Raw genomic sequence first — 15,673 nt, 5'->3', positions numbered from 1 at the left:
AAAAAGAATCTCAGATTTTATGTCCAACTTAAACTTATCTAAGGGCCACATCCAAGTATACTAAATCAGATGTCCCAGAAATGCTACAAACCCGACACCATTTTCCTACCCGAACCATTCCTTAAGTGAAAAGCCCAATATTTGCCAATTTCTTAAGCTATAAACCAGGGAATCAACCTTCACATCTCCGTCTTCATCATCTATGATCACCAGTTTATCAAGACACTGGTTCCAGGGCTGGGGATTTAGCTCAGCGGTTTGGTGGCCTGCCTTGCAAGCGCAAAGACCTGAGTTCAAAAAAAGAAGCTGGTTTCTCGGCTGGTTTTAGCTCTCAAATGCTTCCACATCTTTCTTTTTAAGGCAAACTGCCACTGTCTCCCTCCACTAGCCAATCTCCACTGACACTGCATCCAACCTGTCCCTCACACATCCCATATCCCAGGTGATTTATTTAAAACACACACACAATCACGACATCTCTCCACATAAATCCTTTCTTCAGCATTCCATTGTTCTTAGCATGAAACCTTTCTTTAGTGTGACATTCAAGGTCATTCTTCTCATCAGGCACCTCTCCCTTGCTCTCTCCCTAGTTATTGGCTTTCATTCTGTTTTAAAGGATGCTTCCTTCTTTCCAGAGCCCTAATTTATGTAGCTGTTTCTTCCTGCAGAGAGATTCTTTCCCATCCTAACTTCTAAGGCTAGATGATTTTTATTTACCCTCCAGATTTCAAAAATTAAACTCTTTTCTTGAAGTAAAAATTTCCCTAATACCAGCTCAAGTACTTCGACTATATTCCTTGTTAACATATTTCTCTTTCAGATTACTTGCCAAATTTGCAGTTACTCTTTGATGTAATGATCTTCCTTGCCTAAGAGAATATCAGTCATGCATATTTCTATTTATGGCTTCACCTCTAGCTCTAGCCTTGCACAAAATAGGTACTCAGTAAATACCTGTCAAACAAATAAATGAACTCTTAACATTTACCAATTCTGTAGTAACCCTAATCAAGCAAACCACAGTAAAAATCAATAGTCTCATTTATAGCCACATCATTAAAACAACTCCACAAATTTAGCAAATAAAATGTATGCCACTTACAAACTATTACTTGCTTATTTTTTATGTATAATGGTAAGTCTAATTTTATAGGACCAGTGCTCTGCAAGACCAGAGGTTAATACATGTCATGCGATAGTACATAAACACTTTTTTAAAGTATTGATTCTAACAAGTCAAAACACCCTCAAAGTCAGCAAAAAAAAAAGGAAAACCAAATCTGAGAAGATTGCAAAACTTATTAAAACCACATACTGTTCAAGTATGTGTAGTATGACATGAATTAAAAGTACAACAATATCAGAAACTCTAATATGGAAAAAATTCAAGATCTCTAAAATACACTAGCAATAATTTCCACCATTGTAAATTTTGAAGATTATATCTTTAAATGACAAATAAATAGCATAAGGTTGGAAAACATTTTTCAGCATGATATATTCAAGATGTAAAACAGCTATCAATTGATGCTACACATAAATTTACAGATAAAAGTCAAGTGACCTAGTCTTTAAACAAATTTTAAACACTTGCATTGATATACATTTTAAACAAAGAATATAGTGTAAATCTCTAGCTTCTTTCTTTAGATTATTTCTTATTTCATGAGAGGAGCATCCACACACTGTTCAAGTTCCACAACACTTTGGCTCTACCGGGTCCTCTTTTCAATTCTACACCACGATTATCTGCAAACACCATCAGTTCCCACTCTCACAGCATACCATTAATATGCATCCCTCCTCTTCACTCTCTCTATTACTTTCCTAATGCTAGCCATCACCATTGTCATTGCCATGATTACTGCAACAGTCTTCCAACTATTTACACTTTGGTTTTCCCCACCACACCTCCCGCTGTTCCTCTACCACAGTGCACCTACCCCCACCTTTTCCATCCAAACAAGACTATCCATTCCTCTAATTAAACAAGTCTAAAATCCTTATAGCTCTCCCTGTTACCTGGCCCTAGCTTAACTGTCCAGCTGAATCTTGTATTTTGCCTCATCTGCCATATTGTCTTTTTTTGCTCTTTCTAGAATATTTCAAATTTGTTCCCACTTTGGGGCTTTCTATTTGCTATTCCTTTTGATCGGAATGCTCCGCCCCATAACTGTTTCCTAATCATCAAGTCTCAGGTCAATCACTGTCCTCCTTGACTTTCATCCCAAAGCTGACCATTCCATCTAAATTAATCCACAATCCATCTCTAGCACATCATTCGGCTTCATTTGCTTCCTATTATTTTCTGCTGCAATTATTTTCTCTATTTCTATGGTTACAAATATCACCCCACCATGCAAAGCTCTTGAGCACAAGAAGTCATTGGTTTTGTCCACCATTCACTGCCTAGTGACTAGAAAAATGCTTGGTACACAACAGTTGCTCACTATATTTATTGTGTAAATGAATATACTTAACACCAACAAAAGAAGCAGCTCAAGATAAAAATAAGATCATAAAAAAAGTTTCAGAAAGATTTCTATGAATTTGTATCAATTCACGATACCAGTGTAGCTTTGTACGTATTAGAAATCTCAAAAATTATGATGAAATACTTTATTTTAGTCAGAAAGTTCACTTCTGTATTGTATGTGCAAAAAATCAGTAAGTAAAAATTATCTCATATAAAATCTTTTTAAATAAAGAATTTTAAATAAGTGTGCATTACAAATATGGGAGGAAAGCCAGTGTACGTCTTTCAGCAAAAATAGAATGGTCTCTTCAGGACTGAATTAGAAGCACTGAAAGAAATGATCTAGAGGTCAACTTAAAAAAATGAATGTCAATTTAAGGCAGAAAAAAAATATTTAAAAGTAAGGGAAACAATAGCAGTTGGTTTCCTAAGGGCTAACAAATCATAAATAGAGGTTCCATCCTTATACTTGAGGCTCTCTGTTTCTAGAGATTTATACTGTGTGCTTGACATTTGGAAGAAGTAAGTCTAGAGTCCTCCAAATCCTCCAAACACCCAAACACTACCAAATCAATGTTCTCATCTCCAAGATCCATTAGTCTGTCACACAAGTAATGATAATGATTTAAATCTATGCCGTGGGGAAGTAATAAAGTACATCTCATGAACTTTTGGGATCTATAGGAACAGTCAAAGCCAAAGCCAAATGAATTTTATTGGACTATTGACTGTATTTGAATTGTTTCCATGAGACAATAAACTATGGTGGATATTAAAATTTTTAAGAATCACTAGGAAATGATTTATTCCATTGGAACTATTTACTAAATACCATCAAGCATAAATACAACTACTGTGATTGCTTATAGGAGTAAACAAAAATAGCGGTAGGAACTTTATCTTCCTGTTAATTGATTGCCTTTGTCACACAACATTGTCTGGAAAAATCTAACTACAATCCTAACAGCAAGCCATAGTAATCATGTCAATATGTGAGCTATCTGAATATCTAATTATGAAAAAAGAAGGCAATTTCACAGTGGAAGTATTGTTCTAATTCAAGAAACCAGCCATATTAACTTATTAGTGTGGCATATAACAGCTGAAAAACTTTAATTTGAAACATAATTATTTTTAGCTGATTAATATGCTTCAAATTAAATTCACTGCTTTTAATGGGCCCATCAACTTGACAACCTAGGAAATTAATAAATTTTGCATGCAGTAATCCTAGGGAATTTATACAGCTGAGCTACACATCATTATAAGGATTACCTTCACAGTAGGCATTGTCCTCCCGAAGAGCCCTAAAACCATCTCGGCAGCTGCACACAGCCCTGTCATTCAGGTTTCTGCAAACAGAATTCTCCATGCAGTTATGCTTCTCAGAACAAAAATCATAACCTATAGGGAAAAAAATTATTAAGGTAAATAAAACTATGACCAAAGAAATAAACTTTGCCTATTTAACTTTTACTGTAAAGTCATTTTTCCTTAAACAATAAAAAAACTCGTATCTTCATCAACATTTATAGGAACATTACAAGCTATGAGTACCAACTCAACTCAACTACTACTTCAACTTAATTCCATGTATTGCTTTTTAACTTTGTGAATGTTATCTAGTTCCCATATTCTATATAGCTGTAAGTATATTTGAAACAATGAAAGATTCTGAGTACAAAATGAAGTGTGACAATAAAAGATGATAACACTACCAGAAGACAACCTGAACATTACCAATACCTATGAGTAAAACTAATAAAAGAAGATGAAACATGTTGCTTGCACAGTTAAGAAATGAAATATATAATTTAGCATCTTTAAAATTTTTTTCTCAAATGTGTTAATAAATAAAAATGATATCACTTTAATCTAATTTCATCTGGAGATATGCAAGGCAAAGGATGGCATTCAAAAGAAGAACATTTTTATGAGTTGCAGAGAATTCAAAGATCCCTGAGTCTTTATGAAAGGAGAACTTTATAAACAGTGACACCAATCATGTGCAATTTCTCAGAATTTCTTACTCCTATCTGAACCTCTTGTTCAAAGATCATTTAAAATGCTGAAATAAAAAACCTGAAAACTGGAAACCACATTTAATGGAAATTACATGATTGTACATGATTTAACAAATTTTTAAATTACCTAATGCACAAGTTAACTAGTTTTACATTGCCAATGGATTGCTTTTCGGTACAAAGATATATTTCATGTATCTTAGATGAGTTATATATGAATATGTAGAACCAAGAAAAAAATATTTAATGAAGAAAATCATGAAGATGGAAGTTCTAAATTAGTTCAAATTATTTGTAACCAAATTGGTGGCTGTTAGGATTTCTTGGTGTTCGCTGATTGGATGATGCCTAAACCAACTATTTTAAATATAACTCCAGAGTTACACGATATCTCCACAAAAAATGAGGGTAAGATCTTCAAAAACAAACAAAACAAACATAAACCATGATATACAGTAAAATACTCTCTTACAATTTAATAAGTCTTAAAAAGGATAATATTCCCAAAACTCTGTAGTGTCACTAAAAGGGGATAGAAAAATATCAAATAGATTAGTAATTTCTATAAAAATAAATGAAACATAGATGCATGAAGGTCAAAAAATGTAGTCAATAACAGCATTTAATGTAGTCACTTGGCAAATTCTCTTGACAATATTCTTTACAATCTAAATTCAATCATTAAGGCTGATTAAAAGTAAAATTGTAAGGAATCTTGAAAATATTTTCTCTTAAGGTCCTTTTATTTCCTTCATTATAAATACATTTATTAAGATGAATTCCACTGTATTTTTACAATGCCTGTAGGAGGAACAATTTCAAATAAAAAGCCCTCTTCACTCACTACCTATCTCAATAGCTCAGCACATCATCAAACTAAAATTCAGAGATCATTTCATATTTATTCTAAATCAAAATAAAGTTAAATTGAAAAATGATCTACCCCTAAAGATACATAAAATTAAGGGGTTAAATTATAAATTGGGCCAAAGCTCTGTATAATTTTACCTATATTGTTCAAACAACTTTTAGAGGTCCGTGACTAAGAAAGGTATTGTTTCTGATGCATTTTTATTTTTCTGTCTTGGATTTACAATTTTCAAAACTATCCTTCAACTTTACATTTTGCTGATTTATCTCTTCTCCCATTTTTAAGATTCTACCCAATATTTTCTATGCCATATGACTCCTGCCTCAGTAATGGGGAGACCTCGTACCTCAGCATCTGACATGATATACACACGCATTGGTTAATTGCTAAAATAATTTTCCACATGCAAGATAAAAATATGATCCTGTTTTCATTGTTTTAAGTAAGAGATAAAAAGTGTTTTACTTTTACCAGTAAGAGTTTCAGAAGTTTTTTTTTTTATTTTTTGGTAGCAGGGATCGAACTTGGGTCCTTGTGCTTGCGAGGCAGGCAGAAGAACCACTGAGCTAAATCCCCTGCCCCCAGATAAAATTTTAATTAAGCCAAAGACTTGAAAAAAAATTCCAATCAGACTCTAATTTACTATAAGCAGTGTCAGATAGCTATTCTGATTTACGCTTTTAACAAAAAAGTTGACTGGTTCTACAGAATATTTTACTACTTAGATATAAAACATAAGGATCAAAGGGCTAACTAATAAAGGGTAAAAAGTTTCAGACTCAAAAGTAGATTGTTTTTAATCTACAGGGATCAGCTTCAAAATACTAGAGTGCAAGTTTACAATATAGTCTATTATCTTCATAACTGCATTTCTATTCAGAGTGCTTAGCTTTTGGAGTTGGCAAACCTGAGTTTCTAGCCAATCTCTGCACTAACTGGCTGTGAAAATTATTAGCTGTGTAAGTAAAATAACCTTTCTAAACCTTCAGTTTTTCTCATCTATAAAGTAAAATCTGCTTTATAAAAACAGGAGGTTTAAATGAGATCATTTACATAAAGCATAATAGTATACTATTTGTTAATAACTACAGCTATTAGAGTATTACTAAGAAGCTGAAATCGATATATTAAGATCCATATCATAGAAGAAAATTCAAATGTTGGTTATAGACAAGTGGAGGAACTCAATATGTTACACAACCTATTTATTTTATTTTTTCCTCATTTTTCCTTTAATTTTAATGTCAAGATACCAAGTACTGCATTCTTCTTGGACATTTTACAAATGTACAAAAAGTTATGTGTTTTCTATAAAATGCAGACTTTTTAAAATGAGATATAAATATGCATTTCTCCATATCTGGAGAAGTGAAGTAGACACAAAAGATGATGAATTAGAATAGTACATACAATGCTAATACGTATTTATCAGAAGAAAGAAAATATAATAATTTTATGGTGAATATTTGTCAGTTTGACTCTTTCGAAAGGAAAAAAAATGTTATACTTTGGAAGAACCACTCCCCTTCCTGCTTGGCCCAGTTGCTTACCAGATGAAAATGGACTCTATCCTTCGATGGGAAAAAAAAAACACAGCAACCAATGCATTTTAATAGCACAACTACTTCAAGTCAAGCTAATGAGGATCACTGAAACTCAATTCTGGAACTTTTTTTTTTTTAATTGAGTTTATTGGTACATTTTAGGGATACAGTACAGTTACATTCATTGTTGGGATCATGTACCTTTACATGGCAAGTCTTGATTCTCATTTTTTCCCCTTACCTCTGCCCTCCCTTCACCCCCTCCTCCCCTCCCCATCTACAAACACTTTATTTTCATCTTTTCATTCTCTCACATTTTTTTCTTTTCCCTTTTTGTTCTTCCCCTACGTATCACACCTTCCCTACACCTTTAGCTCCTTTCTTCAAATTTCTAAATGTCAGTAATCTTATTAATTCTTATGCATTGTTGCAGAATATTCACACCAGGGAAACTATTTGGTATTTACACATGTGTGACTTATTTATTTCACTTAGGAGTATATCTTCAATATGTATCCATTTTCCTATGAAAATTCTGGAACTTTTTCAACTCAGGCAATTAGTGAACCATTCCTTCCACCTTCCTAAGTGGTAGATAAGATCATAAGAATAATACAAGCTTAACAACAGAGATCTACTTGAGAACACATTGACCCTGAAGATAGTCACATCAGAAGAGACAAACTGAGAGATGCCTCTAGGTAAAGGGACAGAGTTTTTGGTCTAAGTCAAGTGGCACCTGAAGCCAATACATCTTCTCCTTTGGGGCTATACACTTCTTTTTTGGAAGGGTGGATTCAATAGAATTGATTGCTCTGCCACTTGCACAAAATAGAGTATGATGCTGTTTACAAGATAATGGGATTCCGCATTACAAAGTGCACTTCCTGTAGGTGTATCAATGTGGAAAAATGTTATTGGCAATGGATTTCTTTTAATGCAAACAAGAAATAAATGAAGATAGTAACTGCATTATTTTATAGATACCATTGCTTAGGAATGTAACTAAACTTTTAAAAAATGAATTAATATAAAAATATTATTAGTAATCCACAGATAACGAGAGTCACGAAGGTGATAAGTAATGGGAGAATCTATGATTTATCTTGAAAGGAAAAAGGAAAACATTCTACATCAAATCGACCTGCGACACTTGGAGGCTCCCTTAGTTATAATTACAAGGTGAGATGATTAAAAACTAAAGTGAGGCATTCAGTGCATGGTCTTGCAAACAGAGAAGGGGGTGCCAAGGACAAAGAAATGGGCAGGAAAGGAAGGCAAATATAAAGTCTTATAGGCCATTTCTGTATGTAAGAGTCCTTTCTGTATCACTGAATCTCTGCCATGAAATTTATTATTAGCTTTCTGGAGGTGGCTCTCAAATACAACAAAAGTGAAATCTTTCCTGCTACATTTCCTCTGACTTGATACTACAGAATATAGCCAGCTGCAGGGCACTTAGAAAACTGTCTTGGTGAGATCCGATTTTGTGCCTAACAATCCGGAGCGTTATTTCAGGGCACAGCTTGCTTTCTAACCACTGGACAAGCCTCTAATAAAAAGGTCAACATTTTCATCTCAGGCTTTACCCTAAGAGAATAATCATTGTTGAACAACTCACTTTTTCAGATGTGAGCACGCATATTTAGCCCTAGGCAGACAGGCCTGGAAATTGGAGGCAAATTTCATTACAAATGAATTTGTCACAACATCTGTGTAGGAGTTAAAATTTAAGCCTGGTGAGCTGGACTTGTTTTTAGTTTGGAAATCACTGAATGCCAGAAAAACTCATTTATTCTGCATATTTGAAGACACTTCTTTATTTTAAATAATGCTAAATGTTTCAAGAAGGATGAACTTGTCCAACTTTAGTTTTAGTATTACCAAAGCCAGTGGTTTCTGGCTGCCAACAAAAAGCACTTTATCATGTAATTTTAAAAAAATAGTGATGCAAGGTCCCTCCTCATATCAGTAATGATCAGAGTCTCAAGCAGAGAGGGTCATGGTATGTTTCATTATTTTCTTAAGTGTGTTATGTAAGAATATTAATTTTTATATAGTAAACAAATTAAATCTAGCATAATTCATGTAGCTAGACTTTTCATTTCTCAACTTGCTTTTTGTAATATGTTAGGTCCCCTTTAAAACAAAATGGACGTGATCTGGGCTTGATATTTAAAAGGCCCTATTCTAGTTTCTTACCTCAACATTGTCCTACTCAATCTTGACTAACTTCTGTGTTATTCATCTCTCTAATCTCTAAATAGTCCCTGGACACCTGTAGTGAATTAAAGATGGTAACAAATTATTAGTGCTCCTCTTATCCATGGTGTACTTTAACTTTTCCTCCCTTTGCATCTAGGCTGCCCCATGACACAGTTGCCAGCTGCTTTGACCCTCTCTCAGGCCAAGCAGTCTTCAACACAGAGGAGCCGACAAGACCTGACCAAAGAAAGGGCCGGAGATTTTAGTTCAGCAGTTTGGTGGCCTGCCTTGCAATCACAAGGACCTGAGTTCAATCCCTGGTACCAAAAAAAAAAAAAGACATGACCAAAGAAATATGATAGAAGTGATTCTGTATGAGTTCTAGACTTCACCTTTAAAATCCCTAAACCAGCATCTAAGAATTCCTGAGAGTACACAGAGAGGGAAGGAGTCCTAGCTGTTACCAGACTCCCAGCCACTCCTACCCTGATGTCCAGTATATAGGGAGGCCATCTTGAATCTGCCAGCCCTACCCAACTTCCTAGTGAAAATCACAAGTAACTCCAGTAAACACCAACAGAACCACCTAACCAAAACCTATATGAATTTGTAACTAACAATACTGATATCTATAATGAAGCAGTTGTTTTCAACCATCGAGTTTTGGGACAGCATTATGCAGCAGTAGGTAACCATTCCCAGTATATTCCCCTTACTTGCAGGATCTTCACATCTGGAGCACATCAGAAAGGCATATTCTTGAAGCCTAAATACAAACCACCTAAATCAGGACCTGCATTTTTAAGTTTTTATTTTCCAGTGCACAGGATTGAACCCATGGCTTTGCTGGGCAAGTGCTATACCCCTAGGCTATCACTTCAGTCTAGGGTCTCAATTTTACTAAGATCTCGAAGTTATCTATCTATGCACATATAAATTTGAGAAGAACTAGTATACCATGATTTTGGTTGCTTAAGACTTTCTAATGAACCTGAAAACTGGGAGTCCCACATCAAATGACTAAAATGAGCTTTCTTGATTCATATCAAATTCTACTCTGTGCAAAGCATTCACTCAGGCACTCTGAAGGTGAACAACCAAACATTCCTCATTTCATGTATATTTGATCATAGCTCTTTTTGAAGTGTTCTTGAGCTCCTAAGAGTCACCATGAAAACTCGTTGAAGGAAAGACCAAGTTTTAAGCCACTACATAATTACCAAAGAGTTTCACACAGAGCTGAGATTTGAAACTCTTCACTAAACAAATGCAAAAGGAACTTTAAAGAAACAAAACAAAACAATAACAAAGTGTACCATGCTGCTAGAAATGGGGAGAATAATTTGATGTCTATTTTTAATAGATTGGGTTAAAAAGAAAAATGAAATAATTAAGTTTCTTATTTTTATTATTTTCTGTGTTAGGTAGAATTTGCATCAGCCTAAAGGACATCATTTATAGAAATGCTAGAACTTTATTTGGGGCAGCTAGTTATGCAGTTCCATCTATATTCATCATGAACAACAACTACACCCAGGTTCTCTATTATGTATGAAGTTATAGAGACAAATATAAACACCTGATGCTCCCTCAAGTTGCATAGTCTACTGCAGAAGAAAGACTCAAAAAGACATAACTTCAATATAATACACGAAGATGCATGCGATTTTATGATGTGCATCTTACAGAGTTTCTTACAACTAATGATTTGCTTTAATGCTTGAATCTACAATGAGATACGAAGTTTAGAGACTTTTGATTGAGGGAACTCAATGCCTCATTGCATTTCTGAATATCTCGAGTCTTGTTTTCTTATATTGAACCACAACTTTCAAGTCTCTTCTATTTATTGGGTCTACAATCTTTGAGTTGAAAGCAAAATTTTTAAAAAATGCATTTTTGAGAGCCTCTGCCTTCTCAGTACTGTATAAACCTATAAGTAAAGAAGAAATAAAATGCTGAGAGAGGGATTTGAAGGAGCCATAATGGAAAGTGTCCTAGGTCAGTTACAAAAGCTGAGGAGAAGTTAAAAACAAGCAAAAACTTGTTCCTAATCAACAGTTACCATTAACAAGATACCTGTCTCAAAAGCGTTGTATAACTTTCTCTTTTTCTTTTTTCCTCATTGACTTTATTGGTACTTTTTAGGTGTACAGTACAGTTAAATTCATCATTGGGATCTTGAACTTTTACATGACAGGTCTTGGTTCTCATTTTTTCCCCTTGTCCCTGTCCTCCCTTCACCCCCTCCCCGCTTTCCTACTAACAAATCTTTTTTTCCATTTTTCAATTTTCTCATATTTTTTCTTTTCCCGTATTTCCTTTCCCCTACCTTTCCCAATTCCCCTACACCTTTACCTCTTTTCTTCCTATTTCACATTGTCAATTATACCACCTGGATCTTATTTACACTTTTAGTTTTTCATACCAGAGAAACTATTTGGTATTTACACATGTGTGACTTATTTATTTCACTTAAGAGTAAATGTATAACTTTCTTTAACAAAGTTCTGAAGATTCAGAAACAGCACACAAAGAGAGGTTTAGATACAGGTACAGATACTTAGCAGAAATGTCTGAGAGCATCTTCACTTCAACACATACATCATGACTATCAGGTACAAAATTCATGAAGTATTTAGAAAAACACTCAGCGAGTCGGTTATTTGTGTACAAGAAGGCTATTGATTTTTGGGTGTTGATCTTGTATCCAGCTACTCTGCTAAAAGTGTCAATTAAGTCTAGAAGTCTCTTGGTGGAGTTTTTTGGGTCTTCAATGTAGAGTATCATATAGTCAGCAAATAATGACAATTTAACTTATTCCTTTCCTATCTTTGTTGCTTTAATTTCTTTCTCTTGTCTAATTGCTGTGGCCAATGTTTCCAGAACTATATAGAAGAGGAGTAGTGATAGAAGACTACACTGAGATTCCACCTCACCATACAAAGAATGGCTGCTATCAAGAAATCAACCAATAACAAATGTTGGCAGGGTTGTGGAGAGAAAGGAACCCTTCTCCACTGTTGGTGGGAATGCAGACTGGTGCAACCACCATGGAAATCAATATGGAGATACCTCAAAGAGCTTGGACTAGAGGTTCTATTTGACTCAGCCATCCATCCCTCTGCTGGGTATCTTTCCAAAAGAATTAAAAGAATCATATCACAGAGATATATGCACACCTATGTTTATAGCGGCACAGTTTGTAATAGCTAAAACTTAGAAACAGCCCATTCACACATCAGTTGGAAACTGGATAAAGATGATGTGGTTTTTCTACAAAATGGAATATTACTCAGCCAGAAATAACGAGAAATTAGATTCATTCATAGGGAAATGGATACATATTGAGGATATAATCCTAAGTGAAATAAATAACACATGTGTAAATATTGAATAGTTTCTCTGGTGTGAAAAACTATAGTATATAAGATCCTAATGATATAATTGATAGTGTGAAATAGGAAGAAATGGGCTAAAGGTGTAGGGAAAGTGGGAAGGGTAGGGGAAAGGAAATAAGGGAAGAGAAAAAAATATGAGAAAATGAAAAAAATGGAAATAAAGTATTTGTAAGTAGGGAAGGGAGGAGGATGTGAAGGGAGGGCAGGGGTATAGGGAAAAAATGAGAACCAAGACCTGTCATGTAAAGGTAGAAGATCTCAATGATAAATGTAACTAGACTGTATACCTAAAATGTACCAATAAATTCAATGAGGGGAAAAAAACTACTCAGCCATAACGAATGAGAAATTAAAGTCATTCAAAGGAAAATGGATGCATGTTGAGGATATACTCCTAAGTGAAATAAATATGTCACACATGTATAATTACCTAATAATTTCTCTGGTGTAAAAAACTATAATGGTACATAAGATCCTAATGATATAATTGACAATGTGAAATAGGAAGAAAAGGGCTAAAGATGTAGGGGAAATAGGAAGGGTAGGGGAAAGGTAATAAGGGAAAAGAAAAAATATGAGAAAATGAAAAAAATTGAAATAAAGTATTTGTAAACAGGGAAGGGAGGAGAATGTGAAGGGGGGCAGGGGTATAGGGAAAAAAATGAGAACCAAGACCTGTCATGTAAAGGTAGAAGATCCCAATGATAAATGTAAATGGACTGTATACCTAAAATGTACCAAAAAACTAATGAGAAAATTTTAAGAAAAGAATTTAGGAAAACACTACTAGTCTTTCAAAATAATCTGCTAATAAAATTTCTGTAATAGTTTATTCCTATTTCATATTAACTAGTACACTTTGGTCTTTATTTGAACTTCCAGTTTTTCACACCGGAGAGACAATGTGATATTTACACATAAGTGTCGGGTTTATTTTGCTTTAGTATATCTTCTTGATTCAGGTTTGGTAATTCCTATGTATCTAGGAATCTGTCCATTTATTCTGAGTTTTCCATCTTGTTAGAGTACAGATTCTTGAAGTTGGTAATGATGAGCTTTTGGACTTCTACAAGATCCACTGTCATTATACCCTTTTCATTCTTAATTGCATGAATTTGAGTCTTTTCTTTCCTAACCAACAGCCAACATAATACTAAAAGGTCAAAAACTGAAAGCTTTCACTTTAAAATTAGGAACAGGACAAGGATACCCAATATCACCACTCATATTCAAGAGGGTTCTGAAAACATTAGCTAGAGAAATCAGACATGAGAAAGAAATAAAGGAAAAAAATATAGGAAAGGAAGAAGTTAAATTATTAGATAGAACACTCCAAAAACTCCACCAAGAGTTAGGGATTTCACTCAGTGGTTCTGATGCCTGCCTTGCAAGTGCAAGGACCCGAGTTCAATCCCCCATACCATAAATAAATAAATATAAAATCACAGGTAGACAAATTAAAGTTAAAAAATACTCCACAAAAAGACTTATAGATTTAATAACCAAATTCAGGAGTGTTGCTGGATACAAAGTAAATACAAAAATCAATAGCATTCTGTACACAAATAAACTTACTGAGAGAAATTAGTGAAATAATACCTTTCACAGTAGCATCAAAGAAATGAAATACTAAGGAATCAATTTCACAAAGGAAGTAAAAGTTCTTTACACTGAAAATTACAGTACTCTGAAAAAAGGATATTGAAGAGGATATCAGAAAATGGAAAGACATCCTATGTTCATGGATAGAAAGAACCAATATAGTAAAAATGATCACTCTTCCAAAATTGTAATACAGATTTAATGCAATCCCAATCAAAATACCATTAGCATACACCATAGAAATAGAGAAATCATTCCTAAAATTCATTTGGAACAAGAAGAGAATAGTATAGCAAAAAGAACTCTGGATCACAATCTGTGATGTGAAATTGTACTACAGAGCTACCATGCTAAAAACAACATGGTACTGACAACCCACAACAGATCAGTGGAATAGATTAGAAGATGCAGAAAGAACCCCAACACTCAGCTACCTCATCTTTGACAAAGAGGCGAAACACATTCACTGGAAGAAAGATGACATCTTTAATAAGTGGTGCTGGAAAAAAGGGCTTTTACAAATGCCAAAGACTAAAACTAGACCCATGTCTCTCACAATGCACGAAACTAAAATAAAAATGGATCAAAGATCTAAATATCCAAACAGAAATAAAACTCTACCGGAAGACAGAATAGGTAGAACGCTTGTTCACATAAGAGTAGGCAAAGACTTCATGAACAAAACCCAGACTACAAGGGAAATACTGCAAAGAATCAACAACTAGGACCTCATCTTATTGAAAAGCTTTTGCACAGCAAAATAAATCACCAACAGAGTTAAAAAGACAACCCACAGAGTGGGAAAAAATTTTAGACAGTGGTTCCTCAGACAAAAGGCTAAATATTACAACATACAAAGAGTTGAAAAAAACAAGCGCCCCTCACATTTAACTCAATGCAAAAATGGGCATCTGATATGAATACACACTTCTCAGATGAAGTAGAAATTGCAAATAAATAAATGAAAAAAATGTTTAACACCATTAGTTATGTTAAACACCACTACTTATGTTAAAAAAAACATTTGAGAGATGCAAATGAAAACAACATTGAGATTCTGTATCACTCCAGAAAGAAAGGCTTCTATCAAGAAATCAACCAATAACAAATGCTGGCAGGGTTGTGGGGAGAAAGGAACACCCTTCGCCATTGTTGGTGTGAGTGTAGACTGGTGCAATCACTGTGGAGATCAGTGTAGGGATTCCTCAAAAACCAAGGATTAGAGGTCCCATATGCCCCTTCTGGATATCTTCACAAAGAATAAAAAACATCATACTACAGAGATATATGCACACCCATGTTTATAGTAGCACAGTTTGTAATAACTAAATCTTGGAAACAGCTCCAACACCCATCAACTCATGAATGGATAAATTACACACACACACACACACACACACACACACACACACACTGGAGTACTACTGAGCCATAAAGAAGGATAAACCTGAGGTTTTCTAGGTAAATGGATGCACCATGAAACCATATTCTTAAGTGAAATAAATCGAACACATGTGTAAGTATCACATTGTTTCTCTCATGAAAAC

The 15,673-nt window shown here is 34.4% G+C and overlaps 1 protein-coding gene across 2 annotated transcripts in view; it reads right to left on the bottom strand.

Annotated features, from left to right (window-relative positions):
• Nucleotides 1–15,673, bottom strand: part of Nell2 (neural EGFL like 2) — a 390,044-nt gene that overhangs the window by 199,076 nt on the left and 175,295 nt on the right. For both annotated transcript variants that reach the window (XM_010638373.2, XM_010638375.3), the window contains exon 12: nucleotides 3,755–3,883. In XM_010638373.2, the coding sequence (XP_010636675.1) occupies nucleotides 3,755–3,883 (129 nt within the window). The remainder of the gene's footprint in view (nucleotides 1–3,754; nucleotides 3,884–15,673) is intronic.

This window comes from Fukomys damarensis, unplaced genomic scaffold (assembly GCF_012274545.1).
Source record: "Fukomys damarensis isolate Sample0158 unplaced genomic scaffold, DMR_v1.0_HiC HiC_scaffold_15, whole genome shotgun sequence".
Lineage (NCBI taxonomy): Eukaryota > Metazoa > Chordata > Mammalia > Rodentia > Bathyergidae > Fukomys > Fukomys damarensis.
The sequence above is the reverse complement of the archived record's forward strand: the minus strand, read 5'-3'. Positions and strand labels throughout refer to the sequence as shown.